Source organism: Genypterus blacodes, unplaced genomic scaffold, assembly GCF_046128005.1.
Source record: "Genypterus blacodes isolate CSIRO-AG114 ecotype Tasmania unplaced genomic scaffold, CSIRO-AGI_Gbla_v1 ptg000438l_1, whole genome shotgun sequence".
NCBI lineage: Eukaryota > Metazoa > Chordata > Actinopteri > Ophidiiformes > Ophidiidae > Genypterus > Genypterus blacodes.
Window position 1 is genome coordinate 761300 of NW_027467208.1, and position 24030 is coordinate 785329.

General features: G+C 49.2%; 2 protein-coding genes across 9 annotated transcripts in view; both read right to left on the reverse strand.

Annotated features, from left to right (window-relative positions):
- Positions 1-24030, reverse strand: part of macf1a (microtubule actin crosslinking factor 1a) — a 151021-nt gene that overhangs the window by 61547 nt on the left and 65444 nt on the right. For all 8 annotated transcript variants that reach the window (XM_076139138.1, XM_076139132.1, XM_076139135.1 and 5 more), the window contains exons 6-35: positions 17283-17449; positions 16903-17015; positions 16578-16684; positions 16100-16219; positions 15572-15667; positions 15059-15186; positions 14870-14963; positions 14295-14449; positions 13902-14205; positions 13657-13785; positions 13462-13539; positions 13073-13234; positions 12836-12940; positions 12389-12484; positions 12168-12293; positions 10450-10602; positions 7954-8108; positions 7742-7868; positions 7433-7616; positions 7137-7303; positions 6831-7009; positions 6598-6736; positions 6306-6499; positions 6037-6196; positions 5825-5908; positions 5567-5674; positions 5363-5461; positions 5162-5284; positions 4918-5009; positions 4694-4829 (exon numbers count right to left, since the gene is read on the reverse strand). In XM_076139138.1, coding sequence (XP_075995253.1) covers positions 4694-4829; positions 4918-5009; positions 5162-5284; positions 5363-5461; positions 5567-5674; positions 5825-5908; positions 6037-6196; positions 6306-6499; positions 6598-6736; positions 6831-7009; positions 7137-7303; positions 7433-7616; positions 7742-7868; positions 7954-8108; positions 10450-10602; positions 12168-12293; positions 12389-12484; positions 12836-12940; positions 13073-13234; positions 13462-13539; positions 13657-13785; positions 13902-14205; positions 14295-14449; positions 14870-14963; positions 15059-15186; positions 15572-15667; positions 16100-16219; positions 16578-16684; positions 16903-17015; positions 17283-17449 — 4080 coding nt within the window. The remainder of the gene's footprint in view (positions 1-4693; positions 4830-4917; positions 5010-5161; positions 5285-5362; positions 5462-5566; positions 5675-5824; positions 5909-6036; positions 6197-6305; positions 6500-6597; positions 6737-6830; positions 7010-7136; positions 7304-7432; positions 7617-7741; positions 7869-7953; positions 8109-10449; positions 10603-12167; positions 12294-12388; positions 12485-12835; positions 12941-13072; positions 13235-13461; positions 13540-13656; positions 13786-13901; positions 14206-14294; positions 14450-14869; positions 14964-15058; positions 15187-15571; positions 15668-16099; positions 16220-16577; positions 16685-16902; positions 17016-17282; positions 17450-24030) is intronic.
- Positions 21224-22537, reverse strand: LOC142989612 (uncharacterized). The gene has a single exon (XM_076139199.1). It carries the CDS (start codon positions 22535-22537, stop codon positions 21224-21226), a length of 1314 nt encoding a protein of 437 aa, XP_075995314.1.

A 24030-nucleotide genomic window follows, 5' to 3' on the forward strand; every position in this document is an offset into this window, starting at 1 on the left:
TGAATCGCCTGCTCTAGAGGAACAGGAGTCTTAGATTGAGGGTCAATGACTCCTCCCATCTGTAGCTGCAAAGTGGCTTTGGTGAGAGCTGTAGCTGGATCCGTGTCCTTTCCTTTGTAGGCCTTCTCTAAGACCACAAGAGCTTCTCTTTGTTCCTCGTCTATCAATCCCATTTTTGCTGCTAAAGTGACAGAGACTTTTTTATCCCTGCGCAGGTCGACGATCCCGCCCGAGGCCACCTGGGCCTCAAGGAGACGAGAAGCAGTGTTGGGGTCTATGAGCCCTGCCTGAGCCGCCTCTGTCACCCCACAGATCTGACCTTTTTCAACATCCACAACCCCGGCCAGTGTTTTCTCAGACTTCAGGACACCCCACATGAGCTCCTCATCTAAGAAGCCCTCCTGCATGATATCCTCCATACTGAGTGATTCTCCACGATTGGCATCTATGAAACCACCAAACAGCCCAGCCTGAGCCATTAACCTGACTGCAGTGTGGCCTGGGAGGAAACCTTGGGCCACTGCCTCGTCTGGGAGCAGCCTCTCCCCTTCTTCTGTCAGCAAACCTCCCTGTTTGAGCTCCACGACTAAACGTGCCAGCTCTGGATCCTCTTCTTTCTCCTCTGCTGTCGCTTCACCGATAGCAACCTGGACTTTGGCAGGAACTGAGTCTCTGTTTGTCTGTGTTTTCAGTGAGATGGGATCTTTCTGGGTCAACGTTTGGGCTGAGAGAATGTTTGTATCTGGTTGGAGTGTCGCTGTGACTGCTTTTCTATCTGTTCTATCTCTACTCTCGTGCTTCTGACCCTCCACAGCCCCCATCTTATCTGAAGCTCCTGTTACTTCTTGAGGCTTTGCAGCTGAAGTTGTGACACTTTGGAGAGATAATATTCCTTTATCTTTTAAACTAATATCATCTTTAGCTGCGAAAGCTGATTCCCTCTCTCCTGCTGCTTTGTGCTGCAATTTATTGTCAATTCTTCCACCAAAGCTTTCATCTACACCTCCTGCACTATTCGTTCTAACCTTGCCAGCAGACTCCTTGCTTGGTGCGATGATAACCTGCCCTTCATCTTCTATTCCAATCATCTCCTCATCAGTCAGACTAACATCTCTCACCTCTTGCATATTGTCCTGCCTATCTTTGGCTAAACTGCTTTCAGCTTCACCTTGGTTTCCCTGTCCAGCAGTCAGTCCTTTGACTAACTCCACCAGCTCAGGCTCTAGCAGCACCAAACGTTTCCCAGAATGAGCGTCCACATAACTGTGAGTCATCAGGTGAGAGAGCAGTTTGTAGTTTGCTTGTTCTTTGGGATCCATGTCAGTCTTCTGTGAAACATCCAAGACGAAATCAGTGGCAGGTGACAGAGGCGATGGGGAGGAAGGTGGAGGAGAGGAACAGGAGGAGCCCCAGCTCCAGCGGTTCAGTGATGGAGTGCCTGATGAGTTTATATTGGGAAGGACATCTGGGATATGGATGTCTTTGAGAAAGCCGACTACGCTGGGCTCCACAGCCTCTTCAGCAGCCGGTCCCAGAGGCATCACCTGGGTGGTTTCTGCGTTGTACAGAGCCCCAATATCATGGCGCTGCTTCAGGATCCTTCTTGCCAGATCTGTTGTGATCATCCCATTATGGAGAGCCTCAGCAATGGGCATGAGCTCTCCAGATTCAGGCCAGAGCATTCCCATGAAGGCCCAGAGGGACTCCAGCACCAACAGAGCCAAACGAGGAGAGAGAATGTCCCTGCGTATAGCCTCCTCTACCTCCAGACGCTCTCCACTCAGAGGGTCGAGAATTCCTCCATTCTGCAGCTGTCGCACCAGCATGGCACAGGCTAACTCCTGGTCCATCAGTCCGTGACGAACAGCCTCGTCTATTGTGAGTCTGTGGCCAGAGCGTGGGTCGGCAATACCGCCAGCAAAGAGCTGAGCTTCCAGAAGTCGAACGGTAACTTTCCGATCGATCAGACCTTCTTGCACTGCGCGGAAGATTCCAACCTTTCTTCCAGACCGGAGGCAGACGGTTCCTCCAGGTTGCTGGTTGACTGGGAGAAGATGGAGCCCCGATTCCTCGCTGAGGACACATCGTTTCTGTAACTCATAAAGGTTTAACTTCTCAGCTGTGTTTGGATCAATCAGCTCCCGGTGTTGGAGCCACGACTGGAGTTTGGAGAAAGTCCTGGCAGGCAAAAGACTCAAGTTTCCTGCCGTCTCCAAACTCATCCTCTCCCCTCTGGAATCCATCAGGCCGCCTGTGTTCATCTGGAGCTCTAGAACACGTAGTCCCACCTCCTGCCTGATGAGCCTGTTCTCCATGGCTGAGGCTACTGGCAGCAGAACGTGCTGTTGGTCACCTACAGACTTAGCTTGGTCCATCAAAACCAAGGCGCTCTCTAACTCACCGAGGGTCTGCTTGGTACGGGCGTCAATCAGGCCTCGAGTGAGACTTTGTTCCAGTGAGAAACAGAGTGAGGAGTCGGGTTGGAGGAGCCCACCCATGATGAGCTGAGCCTCCAGGATTACAAGACAAGTGTCCTGATCAATGAGGCCACGCTGGGCTGCCTGGAACACTGGGAATGTTTCCACTGTTCCCAGATCAATCACTCCTGCAATGGCAATTTGGCTCTATGAAAAGAAAGAGAAAAGCATATTCTAGTTGGAATTCATTCTGGTTGAAGTTTAAGCATATTTTTGAAAATAAATAGAAGAATGAACAAGATGGGAATCACACCGGAGCATCAGAGAGAGAAGGAGACCCACATCATGGAACTAAACATTACATGCACAATGGTAAACTAACTCTAAACTCAGGACTGCATGAATACTTACCACTCTACTCTAAAGCATCTAAGCATGCAACAAAGCACCCAAAGAGAGAAATGCAGAAAAGAACGCTACAGAAAAGAGGATTCACTTAGAAACACCTACAGGAACACACAAACAACCACAAGGATAAGGAAACATATGCCAAAGAGAGAGAAAAGGAAGAAATAATAGCAATGGTAAAGGAGAAAGCGAGCACCACTTACCGTGCGGGCTTGTTTCCACGGCACACACACTAACGGGCCAGCTTAGCACTCGGCACAGCGAGGAGCGACAGGTGAGAAGCTGGTTGTTAGAGTTCTGCATGCCACTCTTCCCCCTGACTGACCCTACATCTACACGCCCTCACACACAAGATGCTGACTATATATGAACTTCTGACACCTAAAAGAAAGGAAACTAATCTGAATACATGCTAACTATGATAAGGTACAAACGGTCTAAAACAAGACTTTTCATCAGTGATGCTGTCTGATATAAACAAATTTTAAAAGTGTAGCAATCATTGAGCGACTGTTCCTATTAAGACGCTTCCTGTTCTCTGTGCTACTGATAAAGATCCTCCTGGTGTCTACAGGCGCCCTACTTTGACTCCGCCCCTCATTCTGACCCTTGGCTATAAGCTGGGACGTCCACAAGTCTCCTTTTGGCAGCTGTTAGTGATTTTCAAGCAAAACGCTGGTTTAAAGTTTCACACATGAATAGTAATGCATTAGAACAAACAAACAAAGAACAAACTCTCATCCACACACACACACACACACACACACACACAGTAAATCTCTGGTGATCTGGACACAACATGCTCAAATGGTGAAGTGAGTATTTTTGCGTAGCTGGCCGACGGTGCACTTTGAAAGTAACTAAGAAAAGTATTTTAAAATGTCAGTATGTTCACTTTATAACTTAGAAATCCCCCATAAGACCATAAAGCATTGACATAGTTTGTAATACTGATATCAGGTGCAGTCATCGATACACAAGGACTGGCTTTGTTTCCACACACCCCCGATCCAGTGTGACCGTGCAGCATGTCCAGGACAGGAATGTTTCAGGACGAAGTGGAGCCGAGTGTGAAAATGTGAACGTGTGATCTACGACACACACACACACACGTGTACACGGTATGAACAACTTCTAACAATGGAATGGAGAGTTGTGTCTACAGCTACAGGGAGTGAGTGAGTGAGTGTGTATGAGAGCTGCTACTGGAATGAGCATCAAACGTGTGCGGCACCGCTAAAGGCCAAATATTAGCCATGTTAGCAGTTTATTTGATGATGATGATGACACTGGTGATGAAGACTACAGCGACTAGGATGAGGGTGGTTAGAGATGTGAACGCAGGCTGTAATGGTGAATGATGATGGAGGTGTGACGGTGGAGAACACTCGCCATGCTCAGGCCTAATTCAGACATTGTATAGGTTGAAATTATTATTCTTTGTTTTATTTGATTCAATTCAATCAAAGTTCTTTTTGGGTCGTCTGAGTTGAATGTCTGAATTGGGTCTGTGGTAGTTGTTAAACCAAACCAAATCCATGAGTGAGACTTTGAGTAGTGATCTCTCAAAAATGCAAAAACTCTTGTGAACACACAACATGCTGAACATCACACACACACGCTCCGCTGGCCCGTACAGGAACACACACTCAGCTTGCAAGCATATTCAGACTCAAAGGATCGTAAATAAACACAACCTTCACATCGCAGATTGTAGATAAACGCACAATTTCCCAAACTTGGTTCAGCAGAGAGAACATGTCATGAATCTGTCCTCCCCTCTTCATCAGTGATGAAACACCTTCCTTATCTTCCTCCCCACACATTTGTCTCATAAACCTCTCAGCCCGTCCCTCTGCCCCAGCTACCTTTCTGTCCTCCTCCTTGGCCAGTTGCTGCTCGAGCTGCTGCAGCTGCTGTGTGGAGCTGTCACACATCTGGCTGTACGTGGCCTTTAGCTCCTCCAGCTGCTCCTCCACACGAGCTCGTTCCCTCAGAGACAACCTGGGGTGGACACAAGGGAGGAGGTGAGAGCAGGCGGAGGGTTTCAATGGTTTAAGCTGAACTTCACCTGCTGATGATGTGAACTTACTTGCTGGCCTGTTTGGACAGCAGGAAGGCCTGAGTGCTTCTGATGGCTTCAGCCACTTCATCCTTCTTGGCTGCCAGCTGTTCACTGATGGCCTTTGGAGCGCACAGAGATCAATAATGTTAAATGATGGAGATGTAAACAAACATAAGACATAATACGCAGCAAGCAATATATCAATTTAACTGCCTGTGACACACTATCATCTCACTACACACTCATTGATCAGCTCCTCTGGGCTCTGTACCTGTTGAGCAGCAAGTGAGGACTCCATGTTGGGGCCTCCAGTCCGTCCCTGCAGGCCTTTGACCCAGAACAGCAGGTCTGACACCTGACCCACCCTGGCCTGCTTCTCCTCCTCCACCTCTTTCTGCATCAAAGGGAGGATGACAGATGTGTTATGGGCTGAAGATGATGTAAAGTAAGAAGATTTGACACAAAGTCCTACCTCTTCCTCTTCCAGTCTTCTCAGTGAGTCGCTGATGTACTTTACGTGTTGGGTTGTCAAGGTGACCAGGGCTGTGTAGCGTGTGCGCAAGTCCATAAACTGTAAAAATACACAGGTAGAGATATAACATATTATATCAAAGTCAGGCTAAAACATTGAAATGTCGAAAGATATTTCTCAAGAAAGTGACTTTTCTCTGCGTACCTCTTGGGTGATGGCGTCAGATGAAGAGTGCATCCTCCTCTTCTTCACAGGGGACTTGTGGGTGGACTCTACAAAGGCTCTGTATGTCATCAGCTGTAGTTCATAGTCCTACAGAAAACAAGACAGGAAGATGAGGAGAAAAGCACCTGTGTGATCATCTTCAAACATAATATCTCTGTTTGCATCCTGAATGGAATGTTTGTTTAAATCCCTTTGCTTGTAGGAAACACATGGGAAATTAGAGCAGCTCTTCCTCACCTTCACCGCTGTGCAGTACTGTTTAGAGTGAGTCTGGCACTCATCTAGTTTGGTCTGGTTCTGTTCAATCTCCACTACTAACGCCTGTGGAAAGAAGTCAGAAAAAACATTCAAGCATGAAATGTGTGTGTGGATTCCATGTGTGAGCATCTTTGCAGGCAGACACTCGCCCCACCACAGATCAAAGCCTAATGATTCACTGTTATCCTCACCGTCTGCTGGGCCAGCTGTTCAGACAGAGCTTTGCTGTCCGTCTGTCCAGATTCCATCTTCTCTTGTCTCTCTGTCGTTTCTTCGATCCACTTGATCAGTGCAGTGTGGTTTCCTCTGTACTGCAGCAGGACAGAGCCCAGAGCCTCCAGATCACTTTGTCTGAAAGAAAGCAGGTGAACCGTCACTCTCTAAGCCCTCTAGTGTTGTGTTATTGTAGTTGCATCACATTAAGTCAGAGTGTTGTGTGATCATTTCCCCCCTGACTCACCGAGTCTCCGTCTGTTTCTTGATCCCGCTCCACCGGTCTGCCAGCTGATTGGCTTTGTCCTGGTAGCGCTCCAGCTCCGGGCTGCGGTCTGCGTGCAGTTTGCTGAGCTGAGTTCCCGCCTCTTTGGCCCGGGACACTTCTGACTGGAGCGAGTGGAAGACGCCCTCCTGCTCCGTCAGCTCAGCCTGCCACTTCTGCAGAGGGAAGACGGACAAACCAGGAAAGGTCAAAGAAGAGGAATTAGAGGACGAGGGTGGGATAAAGAGGAGAGGACCTGGGGAATGAATCTCACCCCGAGTTGATCTCCAAGTCTTTTGATGGCTGTGGTTTCAGCAGGAACAACGTCTTCTTCACTCAGCCTCATCTCATACTTCTTGACTTGGTTCTCTGCGTCCTCCAGGCTGTGTATGAGGACGTCAACAGTCTTTAACCTGGGGATGGTAAAAGAGCAAATGGTTACTGGATTATTATATCAGAGCATATCAGGATGTTAAACAGGCTTCAGGGAGACAAAGGTTCACAAACTTTTGCAGGAAGACAGACGAGAGGTTGTGCAGTTTGTCCATCTTGTCCACAGCCTCACTGAGCTCAGACCGCAGCTGAGGAACGCTGGAGGATGACGGCTTCTCCTCAAAGAAGCTGACGCAGCGGCGAGACGTATCACCCAAACTGGAGCGCAGGGAATCCAGCTCGAACTGGAGTTTCTACACAAGAAAACACAACAACATTGTTTAACCTGTGAGGTAATGAGACCAGAAACTGGAATTAAACTGAAGCAGATCTCAGGAGTGGAAGTACTCCTTGTTACCAGCAGATGGAGCTCAAACTGACCTCTTGCTCTGCAATCTGAACAACATTGTCAGCGTTGCCTCGTGACAGCCTGCTGGGGGGCGGAGCCAGGATCCCCCTCATTAGTTTTTGCTCGGCCTTGTCCAGACTCAGCCTGACGTTCTGGAGCTCCGACAGGTGAGAGCGAGAAACTGACTCGTCCTTCTCCACTAGGGGGAGAGAGAGATGTAAAGGTCATGTATAAGCTTGTGTTTGTTGTTATAAAGCTTAGTGCCTTGCATAAGGGTAGTGGCATGAGTAATTCATTCTCCAGGCTCCATGTGTCCCTCCAGTCCTACCTGTCTCCATGTTGAGCACCAGGTCCCTGCTATGCTTCTGGGCCTCCTCCACCTCCTTCTCCAGATCTCGTCTCTCCACTGGCGTAAAGAGCGGACTCTCCTTGCTGTCGGACAGGAAGTCAGCCAGCTGGGCCTCCAGGTGATCCAGGACGTGCTGCCGCTCCGACGGAGACTGGCGACGAACCTGAAGGGAGGGACGGAGTACAGAAGACAAGGTAAGGAACAAGGAGTAAGGACACAAGGACAAATGGACAGAACAGCACCTAGAAAGACAGCCATCCTGAGACATACAAACTAAATGTGTCTCACCGTGTCCAGGTTCCATGCAGAGACAGTCCTGATGTCTTTGAGCAGGTAGTGCCAGGACACCACACTCTTCATGTTGACGTGGAGCTGATGCCACAGAGACATCACCTTCTGGTACAACTGCTCCATCCTGTAAGAGACATCAGTGTGAGGACACAACAACAAAGGACATGCAGGACATCAAGCTCTTGTTTCACACCTCAAGTTGGGTTTACCTGCTGGCTGTGTCGATGGCGTCCTGGTTGGGAGGAGGGACAGTGAAACACACGGAGGGGACCATGGCTTCGTTCCCCGTGGGACTGATCACCTTCCACTTGGTCCTCTGAGAGTTGTCCTCCAGCACACACTCCTCTCCTCGGCTGATCGTGATCTGTGAGGAGACGGGCGAAGGAGGGGAGAGAGAGAGAGGGAGAGAGAGAGAGAGAGAGAGAGAGGGAGGAGATGACACCACAGATTGAGGTGGATGGAGGATCAGTTAGGGATCATTTAAGGGTCATTTGAGGTCGTGGATGAGAATTCAGATGAAAAAGATACAAAGGAAGAAAGCAAGAGCGGTGGAGAATAAAGGGGAAAACACGTAAACCAAAAACGGATACACACAACGGAAAATAAGAAACGTTGATGGGTTTCATGAGGTTAGCAGAAGCGCCCAGATGACATCATGATGACATCAAGCTGCTTTACTTTTCAGAAAGCAGCAAATCCTCTCCAAACTCAGAGTGACTGAGCTTCACAATCTGGGTTTCACAAATTCACCCACAGCGGGAATGAGCATGATTTGATGAAACCCAGCACAGAACAATCAGGAGGATTTAAAGTTGGCGTAGTTCAGGATTGTTCTGAAAATAAATCCATTGCTAAAACGCTACAAGCGAAGCCACGGCTGCACATAAAGGCCATGATTGTCCTGTCTCTGCCTCTGCCTGACCCACCCACCCGCCCTCTCTCACCCCCGCCCTGCACACAAACACACACATCAATAATGCAAAGCCATGTACAGAAATATATGAAATGTAAATCAGCACTTAAAGCTGTGATTGATTAAAATGAGCCGGGGAGGCGTGAACGGTGTTAACAGTCACTTCAGCTCAGCTCAGTGTGACGCCTGCCCTCATCAGCTGATCTCAGGCCAACTTAAGCATAAGATCCCTTAACGAAATACTAGATCTAAGTGTTTCCCTTAATCTATGTCCAGTATATTGGCATCATTATGTTTTAGATCCAATCTCAATCTAACCCGTCATTTAGGATTAGAACTGTCAGGTGATAAGAGAGAGGCGACCAGGGCAGTGATTTGTGTGTGTGTGTGTGTGTAGTGTCAGTATCTGAGGCGAGAGAGGGAGAATATAGGCAGCTATACCTGAACGTTAGTCTTGCCAGCCCAACCGACAGACGAGAGGGAGGAAGAGGATGAGGAATTGGAGAGGGAGAGGATGAGGGAAGTGAGGCAAAAAGGTACATAAAGGTATGGAGAGAGAGAGAGAGAGGGAGAGAGAGAGAGAGAGGAGGACACAAGGAAGTGAAGGAGAAACAGATTACTTTGTGTGTAAGTTTATCCAGAAGTGTACTGAATGTTTCAGACAGCGCCCCTGCGTTACCTCGCCAGAACTCTCAGCTGTTGGCTGGATTGTGTCGTCCTATTTTAGCATTGGACGCAGCAGCAGAGCACAATATGGCAGGAAGGAGACATTATGGCAAACCACACCGCTCCTCTTTTCACCACCTCTCTTATATACAGAACGCTTCACCGAGCAACAGCAATCTAACGCAATGAGGTTTAAAATAGCATCAACCGGGGGGCGGGGGGAGCCAGGTGTCCAGGCCAGGGTGGAAGGCCAGGAAGAGACCGGGAGAGATGGATAATTGATAAGCTTTTACATTTCTAGAGGACAACCCAGCTATATATAAATATATGAGAGAGAGAGAGACAGGGAGAGAGAGGGAGAGAGAGAGAGAGAGAGAGACAGACAGACAAACAGAGAGAGACAGACAGAGAGAGAGAGGGAGAGCGAGATTCTATGATGCTATGATTTTTGGAGAATTTGAGGCATAAATGGAGGAAAAAACTGATAACTTAAGTCCGCCTCTCCTTTTTGATAAAGTTTTCTACCTTCATAATAATAAAGGGAGAGAAATTATATAATGGGAATCAAACTAAAGTGAACATTGCATGAAAAAGCTCCAACCAAACCCTGTAACCCTATAATCTGTGGCGTCTCCGTGCTTATTCAGCAGTTAAGTACAAACAGCTGGAGACATTTAGGCCATCGATACAGACCACAGAGTCTAAGACATAAATAAGAGGTTTTGCCGAACTTTTGCAAAGGGAAGCAGCCATAATGTGGTTGTGGGCGGGGCTTGGAGAGGACGCTGCTCGGCGGTGAAGCTTAGATCATAGAGCGGCGAGGGTCAGTGAACTCCAGTGAGGTCGTGCTGACGGCTCCATGGAGAGGGAACGCTTCAACCTCAAACCTTCAATCACTCAGCTAATGGACCGACTGCACTGGAAGCACTGACCGCTCATTAGCCTGCAGTGTGTGTGTGTGTGTGCAGCCTGCATGTCTGTGTTCATACAGGACAAACACACACTCGCAGATTCTAAAAGCAGAAATCAGCCCGTTCTGCTGAAGGGCTGAAGAAGAGGAAGAGGAAGAGGCCCCCTAACATCACTCCTCAGGTTATGAGGTCATAGTCCACTCTGGGTGCCGTACCTCTATCTGCCTGTAGTCACAGATGGCTTTGATGGGCGTGGCGGCTCCCAGGGTGGTCTCTGCACTTCTTGGTTGAAGCTGGACGACGGCTTTGGCGCGGCCCACCAGGCTCGCCACGCTGCTGCGGTACTCGATCAGCTGCTCCTTCTCCTCCTGAGGGGGGAGAACATCGTGTGTGTTATACAGATATCAGTCATGTGTCCGTCACTCACGCTCCTGTGGCAGAAAATCATGTGTGTGTGTCCATCAGGCATCAATCATATAAACAGGAAATGAGCCTGGATCAGGTTTTCAATTACGCTGCAGGTAAGAAAGAGTTATTAATTATTCTGACTCGCCCAGAGCCCAGAGTGGAGACCCCATCTATGACTATCAGCCTGTTAGCCTGTAGGCCCGGAGGTGATTGGACTCTGTGTCTCCGCTCTCTGCAGCACATGTTCGTTTGGCCACCGACCATAAAATATTTAACAACATTCTCTTCACGCTGACAAGTAGAATCATGCTTCGTTCCTGCCTCGCCCACAGCAGAGATTCATTAAGGATTCATCAGGGAGAGAAGATGGCTGTCAGAGGGACAGATACAGGAAATGTACAGAGAGGAGAGAGAGGGAGGGAGGGAGGGAGGGAGGGAGGGCGGGCGGAGAGAGACAGAAATAGAGAGAAGCGACATTTTACATTACACCCCAGAAATGAATTTGACACCCAGGTTGTATGAGCTGCAGTCAGCGTTCCCCTGACAAGTCAACTGATGAGCTGAGAAGATGCCAAGAGCAGATATGATGTAGAAACATAGATATGTAGAGAGATATGAGTTTGGTGAGGATGAGACAGACTGCTTCGTCTTCATATGGTCTGAGTTCATACACAACATGACATCACACAGGTGTGGATTTCTGCTGCATTCCAGTCTCATCTTCCCTCGGACTGGAAATCTCATTAACTGGAGGTGGAACCCGATTAACACACACACACACACACACACACACAACCTCAATTAGACACCGAGGCAGACGTAAACAAACAGAGATGCAAACATTACGCAAGCACACACCCGCACACACACACTCGCAAAGGCTACCTACAGCTCGTGGCTTTAAAAAGGACAGGTGCTAGTGACACACACACACACACACACACGTACCTCTTCATTAGAGGACATGCTTAGTGCTCTCGCCCAATGGAGCCTTGCCAAGAGTGACTGCCATCTGCTTTAAGTCAAGTGTGTGTGTGTGTGTGTGTGTGTGTGTGTGTGTGTGTGTGTGTGTGTGTGTGTGTGTGTGTGTGTGTGTGTGTGTGTGTGTGTGTGTGAAGATGGCCGTGTCAAAATGAGCAGCGGGGGTTTGTGATTCAGCGTAAGAGTTCTCTGGCTGATTATTTTCCCCCGTCATGCGGCGCGCTGCAGCCTGAGTGTATCAGGCGGGGGCGTTTGGAGGTCAGCGGTCTGCTGGAGACTGCAGATACTTCAAGTGTTACTCCTGTGTGAGGGAGTCTACACTGTGCACACAAGGTGGCAGCACCACGACACACACTCGACAAGGACGCAGACATGGATGGAGTTCATTATGTAACTTTGTGAAATCTGTATAAAGGCGCTTAGAATCATTTAAGGAGATGAAAGGGAAGAGGAGCGTGTGAATTCTCATGTGTGCGTGCGTCTGTACTGCAGAGGAGGAGACACAGGGTGAGGGATGAGGAGGGGAAGAAGGAGGCAGGCGTACCATGGAGTCCTGCAGTAGGTCCTCCAGTTTGCTCAGTCTGCTGTTCTTGTCACAGGTGTACTGCCTCTTGATCGTCTCCTGAAGCTGCCGCAAGTACGACTCACAGTCCCGCGCGTCGCCCATGAACTGACAGAGGACACAGAACAAAGGTGGGAAGGTCAGGATCAGGGTCAGGATCACATTGATATGCTTTGCATGAGTGTGAAGGCTGTCTGTCTCACCTGGAAGTAGGCCGTGTTGTCTTTGAGATGCTGCTCCACACAGGAGCACAGCTGGTCCACCCACTGCCACTGGGTCTGCAGGGCCGCACTGTACGCCTGAACACACAGCAGAGACACAGAGGGAAGACGTGAAATAAAGGTTTACTACCTCCAATAAGAGTCAGGCAGCTGATTAACACTCAAACACTCATTTTCAAGCTTCTAATCTGCTTTAGGAGAACAGAAACCTCCTTTCAAAACTGATTTTCAAAGGTTTGTGGAAGCAGAATTCTAGTATTTTATGTTGTGTAACAGTCTTACTTTCCTCTAACAATTGTTTTTATGTATTTGCCAAATCCTACCAGCTGCACAACAGGCGTTTAAGAGAATCACCTGCACAGTCAAAGGAAAAGAGGAACATCTAAAGGCTCAGCTGCTTTTAAAGGTCATTCAGAATCAAAGCTTCACCTCCACAGTCTGCTTGGCCGGATGGTTCTCCTGACACAGACGGTTGGCCGTGTCCTGGAGCGACCGCATCACTCCCTGTTTCTCGTCCAGCTCCGACCTCATTTCCTATAAACAAGACACAGAGTGAAGGAATCTATCATAACAGTTTTGTACTGAATGCATTCTTCCGTCCTGCTAAGCCCAGACAGAGGATGACCTCAGCATCAGCGTGTCTGCTCCCCTCCCTCTTGTACTCACAGTGTATAATTCCCTCTTGGCGGCCATGTTGGTGTTGCCTTCACTCCAGTCGAAGGCGATCTCCTCCTCCTCCCTCTCATTGAGCCAGATCAGCTCCTCAGTGCAGTGCGACACAAACGTGTGCAAGCTCTCCAAGCTCCGCATGCGCCACGACGAATGTTCCTATGGTGACGGCACAGGCAAGCATCCTCATCATCATCATCATCCTCATCATCAAAACTATAACAACATCCTCTCTTGTTTGGTCCCTACTGGAGCTTTGTGACATGTGAAGAAGATGAAGTGTAGAGGTACAACAAGTGACTGGTGAGGGAATAAAGGGAGAGAGAACACACACACACACGCACACACACACACACACACACACAGATGTTATAGTTCAGACTGACCAGTAGTTTGCAGTATTGGTGCTCTAGTTTGGCCAGAGTTTCAGAGTAACTTCCCCTGAAGTTTGGAGAGACTTTAGCCTGGAAGAGAAACAGGAAGATTCATTATAAAGCAAAGCTCTCAGCAGAAATGAGTATATATGTGTGTGTGTGTGTGTGTGTGTGTGTGTGTGTGTGTGTGTGTGTTCATTCGTTTACCTCATAGTTGCGTGCCTCCTGCAAACTGCTCAGTAACTCCTCCACTGCTGTGTGTATCCTGTTGTGTTGCTGCAGGTTGTTTTCCACAGAGGGAAGGTCTGCTCCCCACTCTGCATGCTCCAACAGATCCTGACACACACACACACACACACACACACGCAGCATTGACAAGACGGTCACATCGAGCAACATGACTAACACCCATTTCATATTCCTGCTGATGATGTAGGAGCTCATGGCCTCACCTGCGTCTCCTCCACCCAGCCCAGCAGCTCATAGATGAACCTCAAGCTCCCTTCGTCCTCAGATGAGGACATGGCCACCAGCTGGGATCTCGCCATGGGCCTGCGTAGGAGCGCCGCCCCGACCGCTCCCACAGCACCCACGGCTCCCAGCAGGGTCTGCCCCAGCGAGAGGCCGGCGTCTGCGGGCCGGTGGACGGTGCGCTCGGCCCCGGTGCTGCCCAGGGCCTGGGTGAAGTGACCTTTCCTGTAGACGCTGGAGCACTGCAGCCTGAGGGAGACCAGCTCCTCCTGGAGGCAGGACACTCTGAGAGGAGCAGCACAGCACACTAGATTAATACACTTGTTTGTTCCTGCTACACACACACACACTAACGGACCTTTGCCTCGTCTCACCTGAAGGCCAGCTGCTCCACCTGGTAGTATTTCTCATCCCTCAGCACTTTGAGTTCCTGGTTGAGTTGTCTGAGGAGCGACTCACAGTCTTGAAGGTAACACGCCATTTCTCTTTCACACTGCACCGACTCACCGCTCTCCATGCGGGACATGTCCTGCACGCAGGACACACAGGTTGATTAGTTTTCTGTTTACTGAGTGTCTAACTAACTTAAGACTGAAAGATGACTGTAGGGAGGATGAAGGTCATTCTGACGACGTTCAGACTCAGAATCTGAGATCACAACAATGATTCCATCAAAAATCAATATGTGACCCTGTTATAGTCTGCTTCCAATAACACACGATCACATTGATCTGTGAAAGAGCTGCAAACTACAAATGGCCACTAATGGTTAGTGTGTGTTTGTGGTGACACAGACACAAACACAGAACAGCCTGTACCTCCACACACACACACACAATACAACTCTTTGTTCAAATGCTGTAGATTCAAATGTAAGACGACATGCTCAAGAACCCTGCATAACCCTGTGTGTGTGTGTGTGTATGTGTGTGTGAGGCTCAGTACTCACAGCTTGCAGTGTGTTCTTAGCCAGGGTGAGCTTCTCTTCACAGTCCAGAGCGATGTTCTGGATCTTATTTGCCCTCTGAAGCAGCAGCTCCAACCTGAAACACACAAGCACACTTCAGCATTTCTGCCTGAACCACACGTCGCTGTGTTTGTGGTCTGCATGCGCGCCCATATGTGTGTGTACACTTACCTGTCGACAGCAGGTCGTAGAGCCTTCTCTCTCTCCAGCATCTCCAGGATGAGTTTCCCCCACTCCTCCTCTAGATCGTTGGGATGGAGACCCTGAGGAAGCTTAATACGACCAAACTCTATCCACACCTGGACACACACACACACACACACACACACAGTAAAGTACATGTCATCATACTGACAAACACAGTATCAGCTGAGTGGGAACAAATAATCAGCTGTTATATGTGTGTGTGATAAATAAAACAATCTGCTGCATTGATATCATCCAGATGTCTCCGCTTGAGGAAGCAGATTCATGACCAAACACTTTGTTACTCAATCCTCTCTCTTCTCCTCATGCACATGATAAAACAAACTCTTCCTTTCTTCTATTGACAAACACACGCACACACACACAATATCCCCTTGTGGTGCACCGCATGATTCACACAGAGCCCTGCACATGGTGTGAAAACATGGTTCATGGTTCATCCTTCCTCCCTCCCTCCTTCCCTCCTCGTGTCCTCACCTCCAGCAGTTTGTAGAGATGTTCTGTGTAAGCCTTCTCCACCTCCTTAGCCGGGATCTCTGTCTCTTTGAAATGGACGTACTCATTGTAAAGTGCCTGAGGAAGGAAGGAAGGAAGGAAAGGAAGGACAGGGTGAGGATTGTGAAGAAAGAAAGCTATTGATAAGAATATGGGCTCAAAATTACCACAGGATCAATACCTGCTATCAGAGGGGAAAGCTTTGTGATCACAGTCTCTCTATGAGGCCTCCAGCTAAGGGTTTCCCTCTTTAGTTTACTTCCTACATTGACTCAACGTCTCTGTCAGCCATCTTGTTAATGTCTGAGTCTATCTGTGTCACTCGGCTTTGCTCTCAAGGTTTTGTAGAAATCACTCGTTTCCTCCTTGAGTCTCATCTCTGCTCTCAGGTTTGTTTTGAACTTCAATTTTACACAAGGTTTGATAGTAAAAACGGTAAATAAAACAGTCTGTGTGAGGGATAAATGAATACTATGTACACTCCTGTCGTGTGTGTGTGTGTGTGCTCACCTTGAGTTCCACAGGGTTTTGTGGGAAGTTCTTGTTGGCCATGAGGGCCGTATGCTGCCGGCTCCACTGGAGCAGAGAGGAGAACCGGGACTGATACTCTGACCAGCGGTGGTCCACCTCCTGGAGGAAGAGGAGGAGGAGGAGGAGGAGGAGGAGGAGGAGGGGGGAAGATGAAGGGATATGAAGAGGCAGGGGGAGAATACAGATGAGGCAAACATGCATCTCAAATTTGGTCTCCCACAATGTGAGCTTAACCTCCAGAGGATTCCAATCTGAATAATCTGAATACAGCGTGTTCAGCTTTACTTATAAGTCTATAGGTCCACTCTCATGAGAAGAAAAATGGCCAAACATAAACTTTAAGAATATGTAGAGAAATGCAAGAGTAGATTTACTGTAAACTGTAAACAGGATACAAATCTAAACTATGTAACATTACATTACAGGTTGAGGTATCAGTGATCAGTGTGTGACGTACGTTTGCGGTGATGCCTTCTCCTCCCTCTGGGATCTTGGGGAAGGCATCATAGATGGAGGAGACGTAGGTGATGACAGACTTCTCATCAGGAGACGGAACATCGACGTCTGAAGAGAAGAAGAAGCAGAGAAAGTTAGAGAAGGCAGAGAGAGGAAGCAGGAACATGCAGCTTGAGTTCTCTCTGTCACATTATCAGAATTGTAGACAGAAAGCAGACACAAGCAGCAGACTCAGACACAGTAAAGTGACGGACTGTGTTCTCCCTGAAAGGTCACCCGGCCCGTAACTCAGTCAGAGGTTCATTCAGCCACATTAACAGTCTCACCCTCAGCGTCCAGCAGTCTGGTCACCCCTAGCGACTCGGCGATCTCGAAGGCCTGCTCAAGGTTCTCACGGTTACCCTGCTGCGACACCACCGCCATGTCAATCAGGTCGGGCCTGGAAAACACACAGACACACACAGACACACACACACACAGAACAGATGTGTCACCGTCTTGTTTTTGTTCTCCCACGAGTCTATTTTCATTTTTGTTCACAGATTGGCTCTATCTTGATTATGTGTGAATGGCTCCCATCCAAATGTTCGTGTTGTTCATCACAGTTTGAAGTGTAAGAAGGTAAATTGTGAAGAGATGTGTATGTGTGTGTGTGTGTGTGTGTGTCTGTGTGTGTGTCCCAATCCTGGTTGGTTCCTCCTCCCACCTGTATTTGTGCAGCAGAGCGTTGAACATGCGTCCGTCGCTCCAGCATGAGGTGAAGTTGACACAGCGGAGGCCGGGGTAGCCTTCTGTCGCCTGCTGGCTCCATAGTAACAGCTTCTCTTTGGCCGTGAGGTCAGCTGACTCGCCGCTCACATAGATTTCTGAGATCTGATAGGAGAGAGAGAAAATAGGTTCATACACACACAAAGACAAACACACACACCAGGTGCTGATGAGTGATTATGTCCATTTGTGCCGGTTTGTTGTAGCAATATGGACTCAAAAGCCTTTTTTTTTTATATGCAGTCCCCACTACACACACACACACACCCACACAGAGACAACAAACAGCTTTGTCTCTGTATGAGACAGACACAGACTCATCGGAGGTTTCAGTCACTCTAATTCCACCTGTCATCTCTGCTTGAATCCTTCATACATCTTTCTTATAATCAATAACCCACTGTGTGTGTGTGTGTGTGTGTGTGTGTGTGTGTGTGTGTGCGTGCGTGCGTGTGTGCGTGCATGTTTCAGTAATGGAAAGCTGGAATTCTACATTTCCCAGAGTCATCTCCAGTCTGTGTTTCCTGTTATACTTCATCTCCCAACATTCAATCAGTCTGCTCAGTTCTTCGGTGCCTTCCCTGTCTGTCTGCCTCAGATACTAATCAATCTGCTCTGTCCTCCTCCTCTTCCTTAATGTCCTGTTCATTTTCCCAGGCAGCATATTGAATCCGGCCCCGGATGGAGCAGAGACGATCCAGCTATGAAACCTGCCTCATCAGCCGCTGACTACCAGGTATTGTAGATTTCCATTTCCCTGTAATCAGCTGGTCTGTGTGTCGTCTTTACCTTGCATGATATCACAGTTTAGAAAGCAGCTACTATGACGTTCACCTTCTCATTTCAAGAGCTGGAACGGCTCCAAAACTACAAACCTTTTCCTCGCCTCATGGCCTCATTCCTCACTGGATTTAACCCTTAATAAGTCTTTAAGATATCCAAGTAACAAACAAACAAACAAACTGGACTGAAGCCTTTTGTTGGACGTCATCATCCACAGCCCATCATAAGCACACACTCCATGTAACCTGAGGGGCTTCCATGGAGACCCACAGCTCCTCCATCTATGCACTCTCACACACACTTTACTACATGTCCCTGTCTTTCCTTCTCTGTTTGCTGTGTTAAGTTACATCTGTCCATGACGGCTCAGTGACGTCTCTGCACTAAGCGCCGGTGCCAGACTCCTGTTGTCTGTAATCAGTATTCCTCTGTCGTCCCTCCGTCCCCCTGCTTACTGTCTGTCTGTCTGTCTGTCTCTTTCTCCTTGCTGCTAATATAGAGCGCTATGAAAGTCCAGAGAGCGCCAGGAGACTGCAGCGACGGCCAACATGGGCAAGGGGAGGATGAGGGGAAAGAGGGAGAGCGGAAAAGAGGAGAGAAGCCTGCAAACCCAACAACAAGGAGGGAGGGTGGGAGGGAGGGAGAGGGAGGGAGGGAGGGAGGGATGGAGGGAGTCTTCTAATGGCCTCCCAGTTACCGGCTTCATGTTGGGCCGATCTGTCTGCATCATGTCCATGAAACCATTACAAATAAGTTATGTAATCATAGATATGTGGCACACACACACACACACACACACACACACACACACACACACACACACACACACACACACACACACACACACACACACACACACACACACACACACACACACACACACACACACACACACACACACACACGTAGAGATAATAATGACTGTGACACAGGGCTTGGCTTGTTAGCTACACAACCGTAGCATGTGGTCAAGCTAACTACCAGCGTCTTGTAAACACACAGGACTCCCACAGTAAAAGCCTGCAATCAGTGAACAGCAACCGAAGACGAGCTGCTCTGTTCCTTCATCCTGCCAGAGACTCACACACGACCCCAGATAGAGGAGGAGATGTGCAATGTAACTGAGGAGGTCAGGGATCGACACCCGTGTGCTCATTTACATACAAAAGGAAAGTGAGAGAAAACTGTGGAGGCAATAATACACACTAATGAGAACACACACACACACACTAACACACAAATCTGGGACACTCCTCTCTTGGATTGAAATCAAAGGTTGTGTGTGTGTGTGTGTGTGTGTGTGTGTGCGTGTGTGTGCATGTATCTCATATGTATGCATTGACATCTGTAAATATGTATGAGTGTGTGTGTTTGTATGCATCTGTGTGTGGTGCAGCAGGTGGGAAAATGTAAAGCGTGCTAACGTGTCACACTGCACATAACCACACAGACACACACACGCACACACACACACCACTGACTCATAGAAGTTATGAATAAGTAGCACTATCGTTCCGTGCAGCCACACTTCTGTCTCAGACGTCGGTGATCCGGCCCCCCGGGACTCTGATCTGGCCCTTTTATAGAAACATGGCCTCTTTGAAGTTACAGAGGAGAGAGGGGATAGAGAGGAGAGAGGATGATAGCGGGGTGAAATGGAGGATGAAGAGCTGAATGGGTGGAGACATGGAGGAAATGGTTGATGGTTGGATGTGAGTGATGGTTTCAGAGGCTTAAACAGCAGCTCACTGATGAATGCGCATTACAAATCCCTCCTTATGCAGAGGACGTCTCTCTCTCTCTCACACACACAGACACACTACACAGCTACACTTTAAACCTGACACACACACCCTGACATCTATCTGTGTCAGGACACACATGCACAAAGCAGAACTGTTGATCACCACTGAGTGAAAACACTTTTAAACAGGCATCTCTGCTTTTGGCATTGTGCTGACGGGATGCGAGTGTGTGTATGCGTCTGTGTGATTGAGAGTGTGAGTGCACGGAGCTGTGCACGCTGCATTCTCATGACTCAGCAGCTACGCATCAAAGGAGACATGTAGCACTGAAGCTAGAAGCTGCCATGACGTCAGCTGCTGCACTGCACTGCTTTACTTCACTGTGCCGCCTTCATCATGAGGAGGAGAAAGACACAAACTGTGGCTGCTGCTGTGAATCCACTGGTTTGTTGTGTTGTGTTGCTACTGCGGTGGCTGCAGCAGCTTTTTGTCTTTTCAAGGTGAAGTAGAGCTGAAGAGGAAGAGGAAGGCAGCACAGAAGCTGCATCACTCAGATAAGAGGTCGTCAGGCAACGCCAGCATCTCAGTGAAGAGGAAGAGGAGTTTGGGTTTAAAGATGCACGTTTGACAAGTGAACGCATCGCTGTGCAACAAATGAATCCAGTCAGGATGAAATGTGATGTTTACATATCTGGAACAAACTGGAATAACTGGAAGCTTCATGAGTCTGAAGTCTAATATTCATGCTAGAGCTCGAATTCAAAATGATGTAAGAACCAGACCAGAACCAGAATCTGGACCTGGACCTGGCTGAACCTGGACCTCTTTGAACCTGCTTTCCGAGTCAACCTCAACCATATAACTATGAACTATATTCCAGGCATTATAGATTCTATATCCTGATCAGTCTAGACCTGTTGACCCCTCATGGCCTCTCGTTGACCCTCGTCACAAAACACTCCTCACTCTTCACATTCAACCGTTAACAGTGTGTGTGTGTGTATGTGTGGGGCAAAAAAAACAATTGACGGAGAGAGAGAGAGAAAGGACAAGAAAGGGAAGGAGAGAGGGAGGAAGGATACTGGGAAGGAAAATGATTAGAGGGAGAGAGGGGGGAGGGAGAGAGAGAGAGAGAGAGAGAGAGAGAGAGACTGTCTGTGCAGAGCTGATTACAGTCTGAGTGCAAAGGTGGGAAGAATGGAAGGAGAGAGGAAGAGTGGCGTTTCAGAGCTGATAACCAACACACACACACACACACACACACTTTCCTGACCTAAGGAATATGGATAGCCGCCATTAAGGCAAACAGGAAACACTCACTCAAGAGGTGTTTCCGGAAAAAGTTACTTTGCTACAAACGATCCCAGTGTTTCTGTGCGAGGAAGTCTAAGGTTTCTTTCTCTAAGCTCCTCCCCCTCTGTACAGCAGAAGTCTGGGTGATAAGACAGAAGCAAACCTGTGGCAGGCATGGAGCCGCATGCTGCTGCAGAGCCAGAGGACTCTCCATCATGGAGTCTAATCTCTCTGAGGAGCTGCTGGTGAGACCCCCCCACTCCGTCCCGCTGGGTGTGGTGCCCCCCGTCTCCGGCGAGGTCAGGGGCAAGTCGCTGGCGTAGCCCGACTCCAGCAGGGAAGGCCCCTCATGCGCACGGGCCGGCGTGTCCAAGCTAAACCCTCTTAATCCCGCCGTGTCCCGATTCCCAGTTTGGTCAGAGGACAGGAGGAAATCCACGTCAGACATTTGGGCTCCGCTGCTGTCCTCTGAAAGTTGGACTTTGAGGATATTCCCGGTGACCGGAGACGGGACGGGGGGCTCCGTCCGCACCTCCACCTCGCTGTCTGTGGCGTCGCCCCTCCACACAGGGGAGCCGTAGTCGCTGGGATAGACGGTTCTCACCACGCAGAGTTTCCCGTCCACCTCACGGATGTGGACGACACCTTTGTGCTCCGTCGCCGAAGCCGTTCCAACCATCGTTTCCACGTCTCCTCCCTTCACCCCTGCGACCTCTACTTCCTCCTTCTGTACCACGACTCTCCCTCTGTCCTTCTTCCCTTTCCTTTGCCGTACGATCCAGGGCTTTTCCAGAACCCCTTGGACTCTCTCCTTCACCCTGCAGACTCTCCCTCCACCTGGAGTGCTGCTGCCTAAGGCCGGCGTCAGGATGACAGGAGTGGTGGTGGTCGTCTGGCTGGGGATGCTGGAGACATCCACGATGGCGCTGACGGTCTCTTCCTCCCCCGGCAGGCAGAAGACTCCTCTCCAGCTGGGACTCGGCTTGGGGGAGACGTCCAGCCCCCTGCTGCCCATCAGCACCATGGAGGGGGAGAGAGTGTTGCTGGACTGCTGCATTTTGGAATGAGTTAGCTGGACGTCAGGCACTGTTGTCGGGGTTATTCTGGCTCGGTTGCTACCCTTATTAAAATCTAGGTCTGCCGTTTCTATGACAGCAACCTTTTCCTCCTCCTCGTCTTCCTCCTCTCCCTCTCTTCCACCCTGTGCATAACTCCTTTGTCGCTCATATACCTCCTGTTCTGCTTCCTGCTTCCTGCTCTTCTTGCCCTTGTGCTTCCGTCTGAAGCGCAGGCGTCTTTTGGGCGGGAGCGGCGGTTGGCCGGTGAGTCCGACCTCACGTGGAGGCTTGACGCAACCCATCGAGTTCCCCATCTGCTTTGATGGTGAGACAGGTGTTTAAGGCATTTAGGTGTCCATATATATTACAGTTTGTACGAGAGCACGGCTTCTCCACACCAGAAATAGAATCTACAGTGGAAATGTTCAGGTGACTGACAGCTCCTGAATCAATGTGACACCTGTGAGAAATGTTAATGTGGGAAGAGCAGGTTTGGCTCAATTTAGCGTGAATAGAGAGATGGAGGGGGGGAAGGAGCTGTGACACACGTAGAGAGGGAGGGACAGGCAGTTGGAGGCTCAGTCATGTAACAGCTGTCCTCTGCTCGCTCTCTCTTCCTCCTCCCTTCCTCTCTCTCCTTCAGCTCACCTCTCTTCGACCCAGGCAGTGCAGTGGGCACCTCTGCTCGCTGGCTGCTTGACTCAGGTTAGGATGTTGTCGAAGTCAAGGACGAGAGGACGCCGGTGAAAGTAAATGTGTCTCCGGTCAGGTGACAGGTTTGTCACTGGGCTGCTGGCAGCTGAGCCGTTACCTGGTGTGAGGCAGTGTGTGAGGCAGGCTGATACAGGAGTGTGTGTGGAGGTTACGCAGGAGAGAGGAACATGGAATGTAGTAACTCAGCCCATTAGTGAAGCTCCAGATAGTTGACCCGCACGCTGCATGTGTCCAGGAGAGTGCTGAGGTCAACAGCAGTCCCATCACATCGCTTGATTCTATAATATAATATAAAGCTCCTTTGTATCAGAAGTCAAGCGAGGCTCAGCGCTGACATCATCACACACATCAACTGTGACACAGGAAAAACGCGCCAATCCTCTGAAAATCCATGCAGATCCCTTCTTCCAACCACAAAGAGTTAAGATGTGTTGTTGACTCTCGTGCCGCCGTGAAGCGAGAGCTCTACCTCCACTCAGCTGTGAGCTCATGCATTAGTGATGAAGAATGTTGTCGCGTTGCAAAAGAGGTAAGACGGGGGAGACAGCGAGGAAGAGCAGGGATCCTCCCGTGGATGGCCGTAGTGGAAGCTGTATTAATGGCGTCGGTGTGGATATCCCTCGTAGTGACGCTGGGCTCGGTGTCTCATTCTGCCGAAGCAGCACAGTGTCCAGATTGGTTGTGGGTGAGGCATGGCGAGCAGTCAGTCAGCCAATGCTGCCACAGATTGCTGCGGGACTCAGCCAATATTCTGACAGGCTGTTAAATACTCAATCAGAGCATCGGCTTCCCGCTTCCGTGTGTCTTCTCCTTCATCCTCTCACAGGTTCTCCCGCTCATTGAGCTGTTTCTCCTGTTGTCAAAAGGTTTAGAGCTGAAATTGCTGCCGTCGATTCCTCCCATTGATGAAAGAAGCACGGGAGCAGAAAACTCAGGCGATGCTACGGTCCAGAGTGTGTGTGTGTCAGTCCAGAGTGTGTGTGTGTCAGTCCAGAGTGTGTGTCAGTCCAGACGTGGTAGCTGTCGAACGCAGCCAGTCTGCACCCTAAGCTCCCCAGACAGCTTAGCATCACATGCCTCTCTCCCTGGATAC

What these genes read in the sequence shown, in the direction of transcription:
- LOC142989612 (XM_076139199.1), bottom strand. Translation starts at nt 22,537, where the DNA reads ATGGGGAACTCGATGGGTTGCGTCAAGCCTCCACGTGAGGTCGGACTC.